At 35.7% G+C, this 21,755-nt stretch overlaps 1 protein-coding gene across 1 annotated transcript in view; it reads left to right on the top strand.

Moving 5' to 3' along the window:
* LOC134374908 (rho GTPase-activating protein 20-like) overlaps positions 1-21,755 on the top strand; it is a 113,872-nt gene that overhangs the window by 82,855 nt on the left and 9,262 nt on the right. The window contains exons 8-13 of the mRNA XM_063093042.1: positions 143-227; positions 3,166-3,243; positions 5,481-5,547; positions 8,257-8,445; positions 18,645-18,823; positions 20,003-20,164. Coding sequence (XP_062949112.1) covers positions 143-227; positions 3,166-3,243; positions 5,481-5,547; positions 8,257-8,445; positions 18,645-18,823; positions 20,003-20,164 — 760 coding nt within the window. The remainder of the gene's footprint in view (positions 1-142; positions 228-3,165; positions 3,244-5,480; positions 5,548-8,256; positions 8,446-18,644; positions 18,824-20,002; positions 20,165-21,755) is intronic.

The following is a 21,755-nucleotide window of genomic DNA, read 5'->3' as shown; positions in this document are numbered from 1 at the left end:
TAGTCTTTCCTTCTGCCTTTTTAAAAACGGCGTATAAGTAGTATATTGAGAATATTAGCAAAACAGATTGATTTTTAAAATAAGCCATTAGCAAATTCCATCTGACTCAGTGTTGTTTTGGGTTGTTGTTGCATTTGATTAGATACATCAATCTAGAGAAAGACAAGGACTACCCGAAGAGCATTCCGCTCAAAATCTTCACCAAGGACATTGGGAATTGTGCCTATGTAAGTGTTTCTAAGCCAGAAAATTAAATTCCAAGTCCCTGCATAAGGCAGAACACCATGAATAAAAAGAGAGACAGGCAGGCAAACAGACTGTGTGTGTGCTATAGGAGGAAGGTGTTTTGAAATACGATAGGGGGAAAATGCATTTTCCTGGATATATTTATGTCTTTGTATATATGAAAAGTAAACCTAGCAAAAATAAAGCAAGAAAGATTTATATTAACTACAGTATTTAACATTTACACTTGGAAAGAATATTGCTTGTCAGATGTCTTTTTCCTCCCTCTGGCCTGAATGTTTCTCTGGATCTTTTCAATAGCAGCTGCAGAGGCTTTTAGTAAATCTACTGCCACAAGGTATTTCCTATTAGTATTATGCAATTTTTTTCCAACTTATCACTTCTTAAGTAGAGAGTGGTTTTGAAAAGTTTTTCATTCTTTAAGTTTTTAGGGATTGAATCCCTCAGGTTAATAAGTGGAAGATCTGAGAAAGATGATATTTATAAGGGAATCAGCATTTTTCTACATCACGGTATTCATCATTTTGGTCAAATTAATATTAATTCTTTAACCATAGTTGTTATTTTTAATTTGATGACTGAAATTGTAGTACAAGGGCCAAGATGTTATCAGTGATGAACAAGATGGAAACTTACAAATGTTTTTATGATCTTATGGACTGTCATACTTCACAGCGGCTCTAGATTACACTGGATAGCTTTATTTGTGTGTAGAAAATACATGCAAAACAGTTATGTTTGGGAGAAAAGCAAAAGCTATGCAAATGTTCTGACCAACTCCTGAGTGTGAGATATCGCTGCTTGAGGAAAGTACTCAGATTTTTATGGTATGAGACTACAGAGATCTCCTGCAGCAAAGTCGGAAAACAACAACAACAACAACACTGTTGTTTCGGCCTGCTTTCATTCGACTGTTGTGGCAGTTGGTTACATTCAGGATTTTCATGGAAAATCCTTTAACACTTTTTTTTTCAGTATATAGAAAGTGTGTGCTTGAGAAAGGACTGATGTCCCCCATTTTGAAAGAGAAGACAGGAGGTGTGGTCAGGTTGGGTGTTCTGTTTTTATCACTAGTACCCTTTATAAGTCAAGGGTGCTGTGACACACTATGTCCTTTGCTCTCTGAAGTAGCTTTTGTGGCAGGAGTCTCTTTCAGGGAGCCCTGCTTCCAGAAAGAGTGATTTCCCCAAATAGGAGTGCATCTATGGGAAGTATTCTTTATCCTTGGTCTTCAGTTAGGCACAACCTGTCAGTGAGTTCTGCTAATATGGAAAGGAATTGCCACATTTTCAGTTTTGTCTGTTTGTTTTGTTGTTTGTTTACTAGCCAAAGAGCTGTATCTGCCGAAATTCATTTTTTTTTTATCTACCAGAAAGGCAAGCAGGAAAAAATACACTTCCTATAGCACTACTTGGAACATATGTGCCTAGTGTTAAGAAAAACCATTACCTTAGAGACCAGGTAATTGGGAGGATAGATTCTTCACTACCAAAGACTTCATGAGAGATTTTCTTTAAATTGAATCAAATGGTTTTCAGACTTGGAAAAAAAAAAGAAAAAGAAAAAAGCAGAAGCCTTTTTTGAAATTATATGTCAAGTTACAAAGCTCAGTATGTAATATAACTATGCCACTCTGGTAGAAAACAGGCACCGGATTGGGCGTTCCAAGCCCTTTTTGTTGTGCTCTGAGACACTTTTGCATAATCTTTGGGATAGAAGGAGGACAATTTGAAATCAGTGCACTTAAAAAAATTTTTTTACATAAAATTCTATTAACCAACAACTTTTAAAGGCAATTTGTCATGTGAAGTAATTGACTTATTGGAAAGACATAATATAAGGGAACAGCAATTGATGAATTATCAGTGGATTTCACTTAGCTTTATTTTTATATCATTTTTGCTTTTATATTATTTTTTTCCTTTTATGCTCCTTATTTGTACCATTTAAGCCCTTCTATCAGCAGCCCTGATCACTTATTTATCTGATAATTATCATATATAAAACCTATGTGCATAGCAAAAATATTTCCTTTTTGATAACACAACACTGTCTTATATTTACATAATATATTCTGGAATGCAGTGAGCTCAATAGATAGCCCAAAATCTTCTTAATCCCTTTTCTGTTTGTAGCATGCAAATTGTCTATTTTTAAATAGCAATTCTCAATGTGGTTTAGCACGGAGCTATTACAGATACCCTATTGAATGGCTGAGTTGGTAATAGAATTGAGCTTTCTAAAATTTTCATTTTTTTCCTAGACTCATCAGTTTTAAATTCTCTGAAGATTTTCACAATAAGAATCTTAGTAGCCACAATGCCTAACACATAGAAAGTGCTCAATAAATAGCTGTGTTTTAAAATTCTAAGCTTTAAATGTCTTTCCTAACCAATTCTTATTCTGATTTGACCTAAACTAACTTTATACCATGCAAAGAAATAAAATCCTACATTGTGAAAACAGTACTAAGGAAGAGATAGAAAGAGATTCAGCTCTCTCCCTTTTTTATTACCCATTGCGCTATGGAAATACAACTATGGAAATGAGGCAGAACACCAGCCTCACTGAATTTTTTTTTTATTGTACTCTCTATGAAATATATTTAGTCTTCTCCTTACTTGCTTAAGCTCTTACATTTTGTGAGCCACACATCCTTTATTTTGAGAGAAATAAATGTTTTATTAAAGGGCATCATATATAAGGAAATGAAAGTAAATTATAGTCAAAGGTTTATATTCTACTTAAGTCATGTGCTTTACTCTGTCCACACTTGAAATCGGGTTTGAAATTTTATTTACAACCACCTAAAGGAAATCAGGATTTGCCTTTGGATAATCATTTGACAATTGTTATTTGTTCACCTGTTTTAAAATTCTTTATTTATAGCTCTATTTCTTATTTCTTTTTTTTCTACAGTCTAAAACTATAACAGTAATGAATTCAGATACAGCGAATGAAGTTATCAACATGTCATTAACAATGCTAAGGATAACTGTAAGTTACTCTGCTAGATATTCTTAGTTGAAAACAAACCTTGATACTTTAGATTCATGTAAATATTATCCCTTCCATCATAAGACAGCTGGTTATTAGATATACCCAAATCATATTTTATCCCCAAAGCATAGAAAATAAGGACAGCAAATCTTTAATATTAGTTTAAAATATGGATGCTATCTTCCACTCTTATTTTAAAACTTGTATGAACCAAAAAGCATAAGATTGGACTATAATTTTAGGATGATGATATGTATTTTTATTGTATATACTATATACATCTACAAAAAAATTTGTTTTGGTGTAAGATTCTTAATAATACAGTTTCAACTCTTTCCCTCCTTTCTACTTGTCAATATTTGACAGTTCTCCCTACCTAATCATCCTGTTATTATCCCAAGACACAATTAGTCTTAAGATGATGAATTCTGAAGGATTTGCTCTGTAGTAGAATTTTTACATAAAGAACACATGGCTAGAAGCCATATTGCCTGGCTGCAGGTCCTGAGGATAAGATGCCTGGTACTTCTAATGAACTGGTAAATAAAAAGACAAGCTTTTAATTAGATCATGGATTTGAAGGGCTTTAGTGTATACTCCACATTTTTCATTTTGCTTTTAGTTTCTGCTCCTGTTTTCTGGGACAGAGGTTACCATTTGAAATTGTTTTAGAGGAAAATATTGAAATGTTTGAGAATGAGTTGGGGAAAGAGAATTGGAAGGCTCTCCTCATTGCCTCCCTATCAGTTATATAAACACCACATAATGAGTACTTTTATTAAAGAGAGTGATTTTCAGAAGGGTGGAAACTAAGGAAAGCACTTGAACAACACTATTCCTTGCGTGAGATTCCCCATAAATTTTAAAACACACTGATGTGACATGACACATGTTTAAGACATGCCATGTATTTCAACTTGCTAGTATACGGTGCTATAGTAAGCCTTTAAAGAGCTCAGGGTTTACCCTGAGCTCTTTAAAAATTTGGGATTAAAAAATCTGAATTATTAAATTTAGTAATGTGTTTTAAATGTAATTAAATTTATCTGCAGTGAGTAAAGCAGGCATCTCTGCATTGATTTCTAACCTGTGTGAATATGTTTTGGAAGAAAGTGAATAGATTTAGGGGTAGGAAGGGAGATTAATTAATGACAGGATTCATTTCCTTATCTGTATTTTTCTTTTGGATAAAGTGATCAATCTCCTCAGACCCAAAAATAATTCTATTAATTTAATTAGGAATTGAGGCTATTTGAGTATACCTGGTCTAAGAGATGATCACAGTGTTTTTAGACACTATATAAAAAGAAAGGATTTTTATTAGGTTGCTCATTCCATTTGAAATATAATTTTTTGACTAGTGATGAAGTAACAAACTATGTGTGTATGGTAGAGGGGGCAGTCTGTATGGTATTCTCCATAGCCAAGACCCTCTGTTATAAGGGCAGGCCTGTGATTGCTAATCAGAAGTTAAAGTCAAGAATATGAAATACTGCCAACAGACTTGACTATATCTGTTCTGGCTTCTTTTAAAATATATTTACCTTATATAACCCTTCCTGGGTTATAATTCTACTAGTGAAAAATTTTGTTTTATTGTTTTCCATGACTGGGCCTATTCTCTAGATTGAATTCTCATTCTTTCTGTGCCCAGGACTGGACTTGCCCAAACTAAAGCCAATGTAGACTATGCCAACTGCCTATCTGCTCAAAGCCTCTTGGTCATTCTTCTCCTGCTCAGAAGCAGCTGAACTAAAATCAGCCTTTGATATTTTACTTCTTAATCATACATAAAGAAATGTTTGTGGCTTTCTGGATAACAAGGTTGTCTTTGCCAGGGACATGTTGAAGGTTAAGTCTGATATTCTCTGAGAAGTCCAGAGACATAGCAGAAGTCAGGACTCTAAAGAAGAGATTAGCCTTTTAGAACCAGGAAGTTTGTTCTTCCTTTGTAAAAAGATTTAGTCAAGATTTCCCATTCCGTGGGCTCCCTTTATATCAAGGGCCTGATTCCATTGAAGTTTGTGGATCCCTAGCCATCACTGGGGATTGGGGGGAGAGAGATGGGGTTTTCTTAAAAAATCATAATCACTCCCGTGAACCTATATAGCATTTACATTGTCCCCAGGTTTTTCCTTTGACGAAACATAAAAATGCAAAAAAAAAAAACAAGTCCTCATTGAAGTACCAAATGTTGAAGATTTGTTATGACTTTTAGCTCTTTTATCTCCAAGGGCTCAGAGAGAGATTACCAGTTATGGGTCAATTCTGGCAAAGAAGCGGCACCATACCCACTCATTGGTAAGTTTCTGTGAAAATCTAAGAGAACTATAATTAAAATTCAGTGAATACTAAGTGGCTGAGAGAATTAGTCGTATGGTCCGAACTTTAAATACTATTAAATGTTAAATCTCATATGAAGAATAAATATCTACCAAACATTTCTGTGTGTTAGACAAAATCTCTTTGCTCAAGCAGCTAATTTTATAGTTGGGAAGAAAAATGTGAATTTTTTTTTTCACTTTATAAACAGAGCTAGCTTGCCAAACCTTTACTTTTTTTCTGTAACACAGCAATATGTATTTCCTTTTCTTCATACACTTATTTTTATGTTCAGTTCTTGGGATTTTCTGTTCCCTTTCCTATCTACTATTTTGCCTCTCTGGAAGACCAGTCTATAATCCAGTCATGCATCTTAAACCATCAGTGAGTGTGAAATACCTGCCCTGTGCCAGGAACTTTTCTAGGCATCAAAGAAAATGGATTAATCCATTTGAACATATAAATCTTCACTGGCTAACCTACTACCCCTTCACTAACTTACTTTGCTATTTCTGTAGCTCAATTACCCAGCATTTGATTTGAGGAGTATTGGTATATAGGTTACACCTCACCTTATTTAAATCATTTTACTTAAAAATGTTTTTTGGTCAGTAATTTTATTCAGAGTGGTGAACAGAAACAGAGCAATTAAAATGAGGGACAATATCTGTAGCAGATTTTGAGATGATGAACACAATGATGTTGATGATGATGATTTCTGTTAACAATTGAAAAATGCTTACTACCTGCTAGACATTGTGAAAAGCACTTCACATGCATCATCTCGTGCAGTCCTTTCATTTATCTGTGAGGTCACTGCTGTGTAATCAGTGCTTCAAGTGATCTGAGTAATCTAAAACCAAACTTTTCTACAAAATGTGTATGCTTAGAATGTAGAAAGTGATCATGGATAAACTGAGGACAAAATTGACTTATTTCAGGGTTTTTTTCCCCCCCTCTATCTTAAAATTTTATTTTTACTGAAATAGTTGATTATACATATTTGTGGGGTACAGAGTGGACTATCAGTATTTGTGGACAATATATGGTGATCCAATCAGGATAATTAGTGTATTTATCATTTCAAAACATAATTCTTTGTGTCCATTAACCAATTTCTCGCTAATACCCCTACCCCTTCCTACCTCTAGTAATCACAGTTCTGTTTTCTACTTCTGGAAGTTCAATGTATTATTGTGATTGTAGTTCCTTTCTTTCTCTTTTTTAGTTCTCACTTAATGTTGCCATTTTTGTAAAGTCAATGGACAACAATTAAAGTTGTCAAGTTTAAAAAAAATACTTAAAATATGTTTTAATAAAATACATTAATTTAATTAAAACTAGGTGGATGGTAACTTTCAAGCTGGAAACATCTCCAAGCTTCATTACTAGCTCTTACTAAAAAACCATGGAACATGACATATGATTGTCCCACGATTGAATAGCAGTTCTTATTTGTATATTTGGGGCTGGCTGGTTAGCTCAGTGGGTTAGAGTGCAGTGTTATAACACCAAGGCCAAGGGTTCAAATCCCTGTATTGGCGATATACCAAAAAATAAAAATAAAAATAATTGTATATTTTAATGTGCCTTGCAAACCTCAATTGTAGATGAGATGCTGGCTATTTAGATAAATTGATTGTTTTATTGCTGTTATAGAAGCCTTCTTCTTTTTTTTTTTTTTTTGCTTAATTCTTAGAAGTTGCTGTATCACTTGATATTAATCGAATATTGACATTATGTGCCTGTGCCAGGTAGAAAGGAACAGTAAACATTTACTGAGTTACATTTAGTGATAAGTCAGCAATAGAAGTGAACTTACTCCTGTGCTTAAAAAATCAGCAACCCAGTAGTGTTTGAGCTTTACACTAAGAGGCTGCAATTACTTAGAGTATTAAAGAGCAAAAGTTATGTTGTGATCAGATGTGCAGGGTTTAGCTTTTCTAGTTTGTAAATTCCTTTTTGCATCTGTTTCTGTGTTTCTAATCCCCTGCAGTCTTCCTTCTGATTATTGCCTATGAACACCAGCCTCAGAGGGCAGCAGTGGGAGGGAAGCATAAGTCAAACCAGTCTCAATGCTCTTGAGAAGCTCTACTTATATAACTAATAAAAACTAATTAAACGTTTTTCAGTCAGACATCTTGTGTTAAATAATAGTAACAATAGTAATTCTTGACATATATAGATCATTGTTCCTATTATTTAAATAATATTAACCACCAATGTTTACTTATTTGATCTTTACAATACTCGTGTGATAGGGGTAGGGTAAGTATTTTAAATCATGCATTTGAGGCTGAGAGAGGACGGGGACTTGCCGAAGGTTTATAGATCCGGTTAGTGTCAAAGGAGAAACTAGAATACCTCTAAATATTCTTATATGGAGATAGGAGAAACCAACATTATGCAACTCACAAACTGACCTGTACATTCACTCCACACTAGATATTTTGAAAAGACTTTTTTTCTTCCTTCCTTTCTTCTCGTCCTTAAAACTATTTTGGTAGGACCACCTCCATTATGCAGTGGTCTCCAACTATGAGAGTGCACATGGTGATCATTCAGTCAACAAAAGGATTCTTTATACCAAAAGTACCAGGGGTAAATTGCAGTACATTCCAGCTTGTAGCACACATGCTCACAGTATCAGCCTGTCTGAAGTCTACATTTAGATTTTTCTCTGTGTAGGGCATGAATATCCTTATGGAATTAAAATGAGCCATCTTCGAGACACTGCACTCCTGACACAGGGATCAAAGGACTCCACCACACCTCTCAACTTCCAGGAGCCCTTCCTTATGGAACAGCTGCCCAAAGAGATGCGGTGCCAGTTCATTCTGAAGCGCAGCCATCTGGCTATGGCCCAGCAACTGAGTGGTGAGTCGCTTCTCGTCCTTCATAGAGCCATCTTTCAGCAAAAGTTTTCATTCCTGGACACACATTTTGTACAAATGAAAAGACCCAAACTTCCAGCCAGATGGGGTGATTTTTCTTTTGAATTAGCTAGGAGTTTTGAAAGGAAAGATGGAGTTTTAGAAGAAGATCATTTTATAAATCAGCAATAGGCATGAGTGATGTAACCAGCAACTAAGAGCAATACAGTCTATCCCTTCTTTCTTCGCCATTCTTTCCCCTTTAACTTTATGGCCACTGCAGAGTCAAAGGCACTAGGCAATGCTGCAGGTGCTTCAATACCTTCTTTGTACTGTAATACACCCCACTGTGTGTTCCCCCTAACTGGTCACAGTATAAAAAGGAGGCCGTCAGTGATGGATGTCAAAAGACTCTGATGCCCTGCCTGGATCCTGGGACTGATAACTATGTGAAGACTAGGATGATTTCTACAAAAGTCTCTCCTTAGCCTACCATTTGAGTATTAATTTCCTGTGAACAGAGCTGTCTCTTACCTCTGCATTATAAAGACTCTAGAATGATAAAAATGGTGTCCAACATAATTTACCCTAAGCCAAGTTTGAGTTTTAAGCTCTCAGTCTGAAATTAAGAGTGTATGAGAAATGGAAAATGGATACCAGAAACTATGAGTGGGATAGTAGAAAATGGATGCTAAATTTCTACAGTTGCCCTTATCAATTTGAACCAACCAGGGGGTCCAGTGAACAGTGGAATTGCCTTTGCAAATGAGCAAACTTGGGCCCAAGGAGTAATAAATTTAAAGGCATAGCATGGACCTTGAGAGATCACTGAAGCCACCTACCTGCCACATGACAGATTTTAGGCATCGTCTGAATGCCAGATGAAATTTTGAAGTACTTCATCTGTGTGTGATCCAATTGATGTAGCATTAATGAAAAAGTAGCTCATACTGTTTTTAACCTCATTGTAGAATGACCCTACTTTAAGAAAAATGTGTATGTAGCAATCTAAACTTAGAGAAAACAGACAAATCAGCACTCATTGTGAAGAATTTTACACACCAAGATCCCTTTTAAACAAAACATCTTTCAATTCATTTAAAACTGTTTAATTTATAATTTTCATATTAAAACATCTATAGATTTTTAAAAAATAATTGCAATACTAGCATAAAACTTATCTTCCTATTCACTCCATTGATTCCAAATTTTGACATCTTATTGGGCAAAAAGAGTTGTAACTACCCTCTCTTCCTCTTCAGCCAGGCTTTGTTCATTTTTTCTTCTCTGCTTTCTTGCTATTGTTAAAGAGTTGAATAACTAGGACAGAAGCTGTGGCACACAAAAGCTACAATATTTACTATCTCGACCTTCCCAAATGATTTGTCAGTTCCTCATTTACAATAACACATCTAGTCTTTGTGCATGGAAACATGGAAAAACAAAACAGTTTTTCCTCTCTGGAAGCCCAGATTCCTTCTGTCTACTTATAACCTACAACACTGTATCACTTTCTCCATCTTTTAGTCAACTCCTATTTTTACTTCTTTCCTTATCCAACTTGAATTCCATGATTATCATGATTATCTCTCTTGCAGATAACCTCAGCTTCTTTGACCCTCTCTCCTACTTTCCTATGTACCTAGTAAAAGTCCTTCTTTAGATGAACTCTAAAGAAACACTGCTAGAGGAAATAATACAGCAGCAGGGCAATTTTATGTCACTAATGACCCCCCTCAAATGGGCAGTCTATACTGGCTAGAGAGACTTAACTTTTTCTCTAAGGCATTTTCCAACTCCTTGAGTCAACAGTTCTGACTGAATCGCCTCCACACACATATACACACCCAATCCCGTCACTTTCTGTGGATGGTGACCTGGCCTCCAACTCTATTTTACTGAAGTCAACAGTAAATTAATAGATCGGTCATCAGGGGCTCCCTCATCTTGCCAACACCGGTGTACAAACTTACCGTGAATTCATACCTGTCATCTTCTCCTCTCCTATAACGGTAAATTGAACTTTTGGACTATAAAGCTGTTTGCTCACTTCCTTGGGCTGTTCTGAGGGGGTGCTATAGAGAGAGGTATCATGGTTTACCATCCAGTAAAACGTGAGCTTCATGAAAGCAGGGATTTTGGTGTGTTTTGTTCACTTCTGTACTGCCAGAACCTGCCACAGTGCCTGTCATATGTAAATGAATATTTACTCAATGAATATTTGTTTAATGGATAATCAAATTAATTTTTAGATTTGTTATCTCATTAAAGATACAAAGAGAATCTTTATAGCTATGCTAAGGAGAATAATATTCTCCCAGTCTACCTTTTTTACCCATGTTTTCAGAACTATTTCTCTGGGTCTGTTGTCAATTTTAATTAATTTGACTGATAATCAGAGAGTAGGAATCCTAAGGGTCTTACTCAGTTTTGCCAGTGACTTGCTTTCTAAGATAAATTGTAGGCATCCTCCGCTTAGTTTCTTTCTATTGAAAGTTAGGATAATGGTAGTTCCAGTGGTAGATGATTCGTGGCAAATGGGATCAGGGATGGAGTAACTATAGCCCAATGGTGCCAAAGCCAAGCTGGATATCAGAATCACCTGTGCAACTAAAAATTGCAGGTGAACCACTTATGTGGGTTGTTTTTTTTTTTTTTAATACAGAAGATTTTGATGAACAACTGTTTCAGAAACCGCTGATTTAGATCAGGGGTCAGCAAAGTTTTTCTGTAAGGGGCTGGATAGTGAAATTTGCAGGTAGGTGCTTATGTAACAAAAGAAGGAAAGTTTCCATGTTTTTTTTACTGATGGAATTCAAAATATAATAATTGAATATAATTATACATAATAGAGATCTACTAATAAGAGTTGAATTATATGGAGGGGGATAAAATTTGACTTAATTGGGATTTAAAGTTCGTGACTTAATCATCAAAATCGATTGCAAATGTTCTGATCTGTAATGAGATTTTTATATTTCATCTTTGAAAATGTTTTCTTCACACAGATAGGTACTGCCAAATATCGATATCATTCTACGAGCATATAATCCTAATTGAGCACATTTCTCTCTTAGATGGCATTTGTAGACTTGTGTTAGATTCTTCTTCATTTCATGGAAGATAATCACTTCCAATTGAAGGTTAAGTGGAAGCTCCTCAATTGAATAAATAGATTTTGAGTTATGATATTTTCTTTTGTTCTTGCGTGGAGATTGGTAAAACACTACTAGAGTTATCGTTTGAACTCGGAAAATATATGTGCTGCAGACTTGTGTGGGACTAGAGATCTGGCTTCTTGTTTTGACAGCACCAGAAGTGTATAAAGCAGCTTGACATTACTTGTGATTAAATATCGTTGAATGACTTTACTGCATTAAAAGTTTTATGTATAAGCCTTGTTTTGCCTTGTAATTTTAGGTGGGATTCATTAAGAAACATCAAATCTACAGGAAAAATTAATTTATAAATCCATTCAATGTCCAGTAATAGTGATTGAAAGCAGTTCTTCTCATTCATAAAAAGTTTAATCTCAGCCCAGCATTCAAAACATCATTATAAAACTTTACCACTGCTGAGCCATTGAACTGCTCTGTGATAGTACAAGAAAGGCTAATATTTGGCTTCTATTTCTGACGATTCACAAAACTGACAATGGTTAAGTCCATGAGAGTAAATGAAGTTCACTGCTGACACTACTAATCCAGTAACACTTTATAGATTGAAATATTTTCCCTGCAGTACCACTGATCAATACACTGAATAAACCATAGGTATTAAACATTTTAAAATTTTACAACCTTTGTAAATTTGTCGAATCACACCGTTTTTCACTCCACACATTTGCTACATCATCAGACATAACACATTTTAGCAGGTTCCACTTCAGGTGGTGCTGAATTATTTTCTCAAATTCTTTCAAAATATTCTCACCCATAGTTGTTCTATGCAGTCTGTTTAAGGCTAATTCTTCAGTCACTTCAAACTTGGCATCAACTTCTTGAATAGGCAACTGAGCAGTATTGGTAACATCTGTCAACTCATTAAGAACCAAAGAGAGTCACCTGCCTTCTTTTAGTTTACTGTGGATATTATTCCTGAGGTCCTCAACTATTTGATCAGCTATTCTCACTAAAAGGCTAATAATCTTAAGTCTAGTTTCTCTGGGCTCATTTCTTCATCTACTACAAGCACACAGGATTTCATCAACTCACCATTAGTAAATGGCTGTCCTTTCTTGGCTAACAAATGAGCCACTCAAATTTACTTTTGTTGCAGTCTGTTTTCATTTTTTGTCTTTGTGAAGAAAATCTGCGGTGATGAGATATTTTATTTTAAATATTCTAATTTTTCTGATCATTGCTTTCTTTACATTGGGGATACTGTGATTGTTACTGTTTAGTCTGGTAATGTCAACCTATATTGACAAGTGCTTAGTCTGGTAAAGTTGACATATAGTTTTTCACCATGGCTGTTATGTCGTTGCACAGTAACCACATTCTTTGGCTATTGATTCAATAACAATGTCATACACACTTCACAGTGCCCTAAAAACTCAGCACTGGAAGTCTACTTTTCTTGTTTTGACATGATGAATAATAAAAAATAAAGTTAGATTTGCAGTATCATGACACACCTGGCACTTGAAACATTGTCAAGATATAGTGGAGTCACTGAAATTTGTAGTGCCCTGAGCAACAGTGCAAAGCAATGAGAGCACAACATATTGTCTTGGTCACAGCTACTCAACTCTGCCATAGAGTGTGAAGTGAAAACAGTCATAGACAATACATAAATGAATGAGTGTGGTAGTGTCCCAGCAAAACTGTGACAGACAGTAAAATTTGAATTTCATAACATTTTTTATGTGTCACCAAATATTATTCTTCTTTTGAATTTTTCAACCTTTTAAAAATGTAAAAACTATTCTTAGCTCACAGACTATCCAAAGAGAGGTGGCAGGCCAGATTTGGCCCAGGGATCGTAGTTTGCTGCCCTCTAATTTAGATTATTAGAATGCACATTTAATCAAAAACATTTCAGCTAAAGTCTCAGTATTCTACCAGACTTTATAACAGAGCTTCCCCTAAGTAACAGAACCATCTCTTTTGACTGGTCTCCGTTTCTTTGCCTGTTACATCTTTGCAGTGTTTTAATGAGAAGTAAAAAAGCCAAAAGGCATTTAGAAAGACTAAAGAACTGTAGAGAGCCTAGAAATTCTACAAATGGAATTTTTGGTCCCTGGATGATGACACTTTTCATAATGTTCTCAAGTAATTTCTATGTAAAACTTCACAGTTTATAGAATACTTTCTTTTAAGCCTCAAAACAACCATGTAAGTTTCCATTATTACCCATTTTACAAATGAGCAGACTCAGACTGTGTCCAGCATCACAAAGCATATAGCAGTAGAACTGAAATCTCAACATAGATCTTCTGTCCTTAGATCTCCACTCATCACTAGACCCAACTGCCCTATTATGTGGACATGTTAGTACTAACTCACTTCATGAAATAGAGACAGTTTTACATAGTTATTGTTTGTCTTACTGTTAACATCCTCACAGCTTTTATTAATACTCTTGATTTTTTTAAAATTTGAAGGCAATATGCCACTCTGGAAATTGTTTTCAGTACTTCCATAGCCTCATTGTGATGTAGAATATATGACCCTATGATTATCAAAATTTTATGTACTTTAAAGTCCATATTTCTGTTTCCTTCTTTCTCACCTTCTGTGCCCCCAACTCATCCCTAACATAAATCAGAATTAACAAGGAGACCTCATAGGAGGAAATGAGTTTAAGAACAGGACTCTCTTCACTCTCTTTCCCTGCCTTTCTTCACATACATACCAACAATTAACCTGACTTCTAACAGGGAAAAATGAGCTAATACTTTTTCAGCACATATTATATACATATAGAATTTGGCCTTATTTACCAAGTGCCACTTGTTATACTCAAAGTTTATCACACTGTTTGTGGCCGGTATATTTAAAATCCACAGAACTCTTAAAATCTTAAATTGCTTAGCCTCAGGAAGTAGATATTTTGCATGATCTTATGTGGAAATTTATATGTTGTTTCTAAAGTTAGCAAGGAGATAAAAGAGGAAGATAGTTTCTATTAAAATATTGGCTGAGAACAATTAATATGTTTTTAAACCACCTGAATAAAATAAGCCACAATTAGACAGAGCTTCACACATCCATTTCTGAGAGAGGTTTTCTCTAGTTAGCTCAAAGAAAATATCCCTGTTAACCAGCATCGCTTTAGGTGAGCACAGTCATCTTCCATCTGTTTTTCAAATTTCTGCTTCATTGTGGAGAAGACCTCCCACTAAATAGTCTTACACTGGAAACAGAAGAGCAATAGGTCTCTCAGAACTCCACCTCTGAGACTTGAGTCACTACAACTCCTCCTTGGGGTGGTTGGTCCACAGTGAGATAGCTCTAGTGTTAATTGGGGATGCAGAATATAGAGACATTCAAAGATCTGACCTCAAGACCCAACTCAAATGTCACTTCTAGGAAATCTTTGTTTCTTTGAATCTTTAGCTACCCCTTTCTCTGTGTCTCCAGAGCACTGTATACATATCTCTAGTGTAACATAAAAAATTACATTGTGATTATTTGTTTACATATCTACATGTCTCTTTAGACTATGAGCTTGTCTAAGGCCTGGGAACTCATCCCAGGACTTAGTTCAGTGTATAGAACAGAGCAGAAGTTAAATGAAAGATTGAATGGCTTAGTCACACCTACTGGAAAAACTTGAATGAAGTGGAAGAGTTAATTAAGCGGGATCTTTCTGAGTGTGGTCTGAAGGAACCCTTGGGGTTCTATTGTAAATGGAACTCCCATTTCTGTGAGCCCACAGCAGGCTTATTACCTTCCATATCTGCTTCAGACCCAGGACTAAACTGGAATTAATCTGAACTTTTATAGTGGATGGTAAAATATGGGACATGTTTCTTCTTTTACCTGTTTGCCCTGTCATTCCAGTGTTCTCTCATATGTATTTCCCACTCTGGAAAAAAACAAAAATAAAGGTATTCTTAATTTCTGTAGCTATGTGGCCATAATAGAATTTCTAATTAAAGCTTTTACTGTTGTGGTTATGTTCTATATGCACAAAGTTTTAAGGTTCGTAATTTTTAATATTCAGTTTTCTAATTTAAGCATGCAAAAACACTAGCCTGAATCTTGCCAGGGTTATTTAGGAAAGCTAGATTTACATGAAATTAGTTTGCTTTACATTTACATAATCTTTTTTAAAAAATTGTACTAGCATGTTTGTTCATCAGCTTTTGACATTTAGAAAATAAGGTCTATACATTAAAGGCTCTGCACCAAAGTAAATTTTAATGAATTTTTTTCTCCCAGTCCCAGAGGGAACCTGGACTCTCAGATTCAATGCTGAACATTAAAAGCATGGCTACAGCTGAAAGTATTTATGATAAAGTAAAGAACTCAATTTGCACTTAAACCTCTGTCTACATTCATAGAATAACTGAGTTTATAACTTGTGATAGAGCATTCTTAAGAAATGTGAAAGCTAAAAAATCAAGTAAATCTCATAGTTATAGAAATAAAAAAAACCAGGTTAAATGTGAGCAAACCAGACTGAGTACAGCTACTCAGCATATATATTATGGCACATACTAAACAAACATTTGCCCAGATTGACATTGCTAGACATACAGGAACCCCTTTCTGGATTTCAGAAAGGGTTTCATGTCTTTTTCTGCTTTCTAAAATGGTGTAGGTTGGGAATGTCAAAGCAGGAAGAAAATTCTTAATAGAGTAGTGGTATTCTTTCACGTTTACATACCTCCAGAAGGCTGTTAAACCAAATGGAGAGTAAGTACAGAGAGGAGGTCTTGTTTTTGAGGAGTAGATTGGTCTCTTGGCAGCTTTAATCAAGATTCCTTTGACCCATGCCCTGGGCAAAGTAATACTTTCCGTACATTATCTTGCATGATCCTTTCAGTAAGCTTTTGAGGGATAGGTTATCCTTTGCATTTTAAAGTTAAGGAAAGAAGTTAAGTAACTTGCCTAAATAAGTGTCTGAAACAAGAGTCTAGCTCGGCTCCTGACTCCAAAGCCAAAGAGCTTTGCACACCTGACCGTGTGTGTACATTGACGACGTGCTTACTGTATCCGAAGGGAGTGAAGTGTGGATGATGGTCGTAAGGCCATCTGGTAAAATGTTGCTTATTTGCTTTCCTCTCACAACTTGGCTTTTTTAATATTTGGTTTAAGTAGGTTATTCTGAGAAAATAAAATGCTAAGGTACATTATATCCAAACTAGATAAAAGACTTCTTTAAAGTTAGTATTTGATGATGCTTAGAGAGAATGGAGTCAAACCGTGAGTGAGTGCTATCTGGGTATTGTGGCCTCTCATATCTTGGTTCTGTTAGCCTTAATTGCAAGATGTTTTGAATCTGCCCCAGGAATGCATGCTTTAGGGGTTAGCCAGCAATCTGGGCAGAACTGAATGTACAATATTTGGGGCTTCCACTGTCAGGTTTTGTCCTTTCTATGATTCCCTCTCACTTTCCAGATGCTGTGGGTACCTTTATCTTTGTTCTCTGTTTCTCCAAGCCAGTAAGAGTTCCAGTTTCTCTCCAAATTTTAGTTACCCCGCCACCCTGGGGCCTGTCTTAATGATAAAAGCTATAAGAATGGGAAACATTCAGTGCCATGACTTTCCCTTCTTTGAAGGGTCAAACCTTTACTTTCAGTATCTACCTTCTTTTGATCACTCTTTAGTGAGTACAGGTAGGTTTATTTTCATTCACTTGTGTAGACTTTATAGTTGTTGTTGTTGTTGTTGTTGTTGTTGTTGTGTGTGTGTGTGTGTGTGTGTGTGTGTTGGGGGAAAGGAGAGGGGGAGAAGGAGCCAGCCGCTTTTAGAAGTGGAACTTTTAAAAATGGAACCTTTTTATGTATCAGATCATTTGCAAACTAAGTTTAATGTTAAAATTAGACACAGATGACAAAAATTTCAGCACTGTGGTATCAAAATCATAACTCACTATTGACCCTTTTTAGTTCTGCCTACTTTGTATATGTTGTTTTTTTCCACTTAAATTTCTTCTCCATTTGGATCATTGTTCAATAACAATTGAGTACTTACTAGGTACAAGGCATTACGCTGGATGCTGTCTGTTGAAGTCTTATTCATTCAGAATCCAAATCAGGCTGGCCAGTTGGCTCAGTTCATTAGAACACGGTGTTATAAACACCAAGGTCAAGGGTTCAGATCCCAATACCTGCGAACTGCCAAAAAAAATCCAAATCAAATGCAAATGCCTCCAGGATCACTCCTCTCCCTCTTACTGGATCAATGTGCTTTACTTTCTTCTGAATACCTTTGGTCCATTGTTCCACCCTTATGATGTTTTATTTATCAATATACTTGCTTTTCCTCTCTCCCACCCCACCACCAGTCTTGTTCCCTGTTAGATTATAAATGTCACCATGGCAAGGGCAAGTCTCAGTCATGTTTGCACCCATCCATCCTGCCTTATGCATATGTCTTAAAGTCAGGAACTGAAAAGATACACGAAAGTCTTTTCAGTTGCAAAGAAAGGGAAAAAACAAAGGACATTGGCTTCCTGTATCTGTTGTCAGTAGTAGAGTGGGACATCAGGCAATAAAGCGTTCTTTTTTTCCATAGAACATCTTAATAGAGACAACAACTCTTCTCTTCTTCCTACTCTTCTTCCTCTTTCTCCTCCATCTTCCCCTTTCCCTCCTCCTTGCTTGCTTTTTCTCATGATTTAATTGTAGTATAATTCAGTCTTCAAATTTCTGGATGCCCCGTCTCATCTTTAAAATGGGAAAATGTATATGTTAGTATGAAAAACACTTTTTGATTTAAGTTGTAATAGTTCAATAGGAAGCCATTCTTTCACCTTTAAAATTTAGTGCCAAAACTCGAGTAAACATACCAGTGGTGTCTCAAAAATGGATAGACGAAGAACCAAACATTTGATTCTTCCTTAGTTGATTTTTCCTTAATTTACAGAATATTATAGTGAAATTTCATAGGTTGAATTGTCAATAACAAAGGACATCTGTAAGCATTTTTTTTCTGAGCCATAGTAACGAACATATAGTGAAATGGAAATTATAGAAATAAAGTTAAGTAAACTAAACTAGTTTTTCTAATACTCTCAATTCTGCCTTAGATTCAAATCAGAAGACATTTAAAAGGAGAAGATCTATCTTAAACTGGGCCTTTTGGCGAGGTTCTAGCACTCACCAGCACAACTTGCCCATATCTCCAACATCTCCTGTGCCAGGACAGCTGTTTGGAGTTTCTCTGCCAAATATTTGTGAGAATGATAATCTGCCCAAACCTGTCTTAGTAAGTCTCATTTTGGCCTGTAAACTAATGGGAAAGGAATTTTAGGAATGGGGAAATCTGGAAAGTAAACCTGTCCCCAGATGGAAAGATTATAGACATCCCTGGCTTTAGCTAAGAATCTCTATTATCATTACTTAAAAGAATTAAAATCTGACTTAGCTATTGCAGAATCATAAGGAAGACATAAGAGATAATCTAGACTACTGGTTTCAAGAAAGAGCCATATAAGCCTGCTCAGGTAAATTAGAATTTGCTCTGTAGATAGACAATCCATATTCTATCTCTCACAAATCCTTCTTAAACTCCATATTGTTCTGAAAGTCTTTTTTTTTTTAACCACTTCAGCAACAGAGTACTTAATCTTATATTTTTTAAAGTTTTTAAAACTGCTTTATTTGTATTTCAAGTGTTTAAGAATAAAGATACATTCTCTGGCATTTAGTCATCTTGTGTATAGAATGGGTCAGTTGAAAGCCACAGAGTTTGTGTTGATATATTAAATAATCACTGTTAACCAACATTTTTATTGAGTATCCAGTATCCTGCAAGCACTATACTAGATGTATGGCATTTTATGCCATATTGTGCATCTATAAATGCCAGACACTAGTCTAGCCCCTTCACAGCTTATCTGTCACAGCAAATATAGGGGGTAGTTGTTATTGTCATCATTCCTTCTTTACTAATTAAAAAAAAAAAGCCTCTGAACTTTACCCAGGGTTACACAGTAAATAAGTGGCATAACTAGATTTTAAATGCCACGGATTGCTTCTCTCCAAAACCCATTCTCTTCCTACACTGCAAGTAGAAGACATACAAATAGAAAGAAAGCAAAGTGAGTAAACACTTAAAATGTACTCTCCTAGCAATTTTCAAGAATTCAGTACATTGTTATTAACTGTCATCAACATGTTATACCATAGGTCACCTCAGTTTATTTCTCTTTTCTAACTGAAATTTTGTATCCTTTGACAAACATCTCACTAACTCCCCCGCCATCATCCCCGGCCCCTGGTAACCACCATTCTGCTCTCTAAAAGTTGACTTTAATCCTTCTAGCTGTCCATCCACCTCCGATCCTTCAGTGCTTTTAATCTGGCCTCTAGCAGCCGAAGTACATGTTCCCTTGCATGTATGTGTGAAGTGCTTTTTTGTTTTGTTTCCTTTGCTTCCCCATAGGATATGCTTTATTTTCTTAATCAAAAAGGACCCCTAACAAAAGGAATCTTCAGGCTATCAGCCAGTCTGAAATCCTGCAGAGAGCTAAAAGAGAAACTGAATTCTGGCGTCGAAGTACACCTAGACTGTGAATGTATTTTTGTGATAGCATCTGTTTTAAAGGTAGGAAAAGCTCTCCCTTTATCCACCCCGTGGTGTAGCTCTGGAGCAAGTTAAACATTTTATGTTTTGTTTTGTTTCATTATGAACATTATTCCTATGTGGAAAGAACCAAAGTAGATTTAGAATCTAAAAAAGTTTAAAAACATTTCAAAAAGTCAATATTGGACTTTAAAGGCCACTGCCGATGATATGACATGTCAGATATACTTTAAAAAAATTTTTTTTACCTCACACCAATCTCTTCTTCAGTTCTGCCTCCCCATGCAAAAAGAAAAAATTGTAATTAAAAATTAAAATAATCAAAACATACACAGCATGTTTACCAAAATAAACATCCTGCTTATGATGATTTTCTCACTATCTCACTACCTTCCTAATGAAGGCAAAGTTTTCAAAAACAGTTACAGCTTGCCATGTAATAAACAAGCATTTGCCTTGCAACTGAAACAAAAAACTATTGAGACCACTGAAAATTGCATTCATTTACGTAATCATCATGCCCACAAATATTCCTTCCTTTGTCCCCTAATGCCTTTTACTTTGGAAGTGGAGTAAGAACGGTTACAACATCTGGGCCTTCTTTCACTTTTACTACATTTGACAGTCTATTGTTCTTACCCTTTACCCATGGTTACTAAGTCACATCTACCCATGGCTGACAGAGTTCTAAAATGTTTTCTTCCCTCACATTCTTGGAAATGTCATACATTTTTGAAAAACCTAGAGTCAAAACCAGCTTTAAGCAGAGCTTTTGACCCCAGTAGTAGCTTCTGCAGACCTGCAGAAGGAGGCCCCATCTCCCAAAGGGTTGGGGTATACTGGAGCCACAGGTAGAGACAAGGCCCCCAGCCTGCATCCCAAGGCCTGAAACATAAAAACCAAATGACGGAAAATATGGTGAAGAAGACTTTTGCATACCCCTACTCCAGCTGAGTGGCCAGCTGCTTACAGAATTTTAGGTGTTTGGGGGTAAATGGGCCATGTCTGCTCTTAAACCAACCCTGCTGTGGACTTTTGCAATATATTATCACTCAAGAGAACTGGAGAGTTTTAGCTAGGGTCATCTAATCTGTTTTGTACAGGGTTTGTGATGACTCTTCAGTCCTGAAATACAATAAGGATATCTGTGGTATGCTTAGCTAGATATATATGCCAAGGATATACGAGTATATGCATATGAGTTTTTCTTTTTCATATAATTAGGTTCTCTCCCAGCCCTTAATTTAGGAAGATAAAACCAGTGTTTTAAAAGAATTTCCTTACTGTGCTGTTCTTCACAACACCATACTTCTTAAAATTTTGTGCTACATTCTTGAGGCTATTACAAAGAAGCATGGTTCTAGAAGAGTTCATTTGTGTTTTACATTGCATAAATATTATTTTTCCAAAAATAAGCAATAGACAAAAAATTATCCAAATGATTGAAGAGTCTGGTTAAATAGGTTCCAAATAATTGAAGGTTTATCATTATGTAACTGTGTTTTAGTCACATTTCTTCCAAGTGCTTTCATGAAAGGAGATCAATTTTGCCAAAAGTTTTTGAACTTTTGTTTCTCATTTTTAAGACTGTTTTAAAGTGGCATAGTATACA

The sequence above is a fragment of the Cynocephalus volans genome, chromosome 4 (assembly GCF_027409185.1).
Source record: "Cynocephalus volans isolate mCynVol1 chromosome 4, mCynVol1.pri, whole genome shotgun sequence".
Classification (NCBI taxonomy): domain Eukaryota; kingdom Metazoa; phylum Chordata; class Mammalia; order Dermoptera; family Cynocephalidae; genus Cynocephalus; species Cynocephalus volans.
Note: the sequence above shows the minus strand (reverse complement) of the source record. Positions and strands in the feature narration are given on the sequence as shown.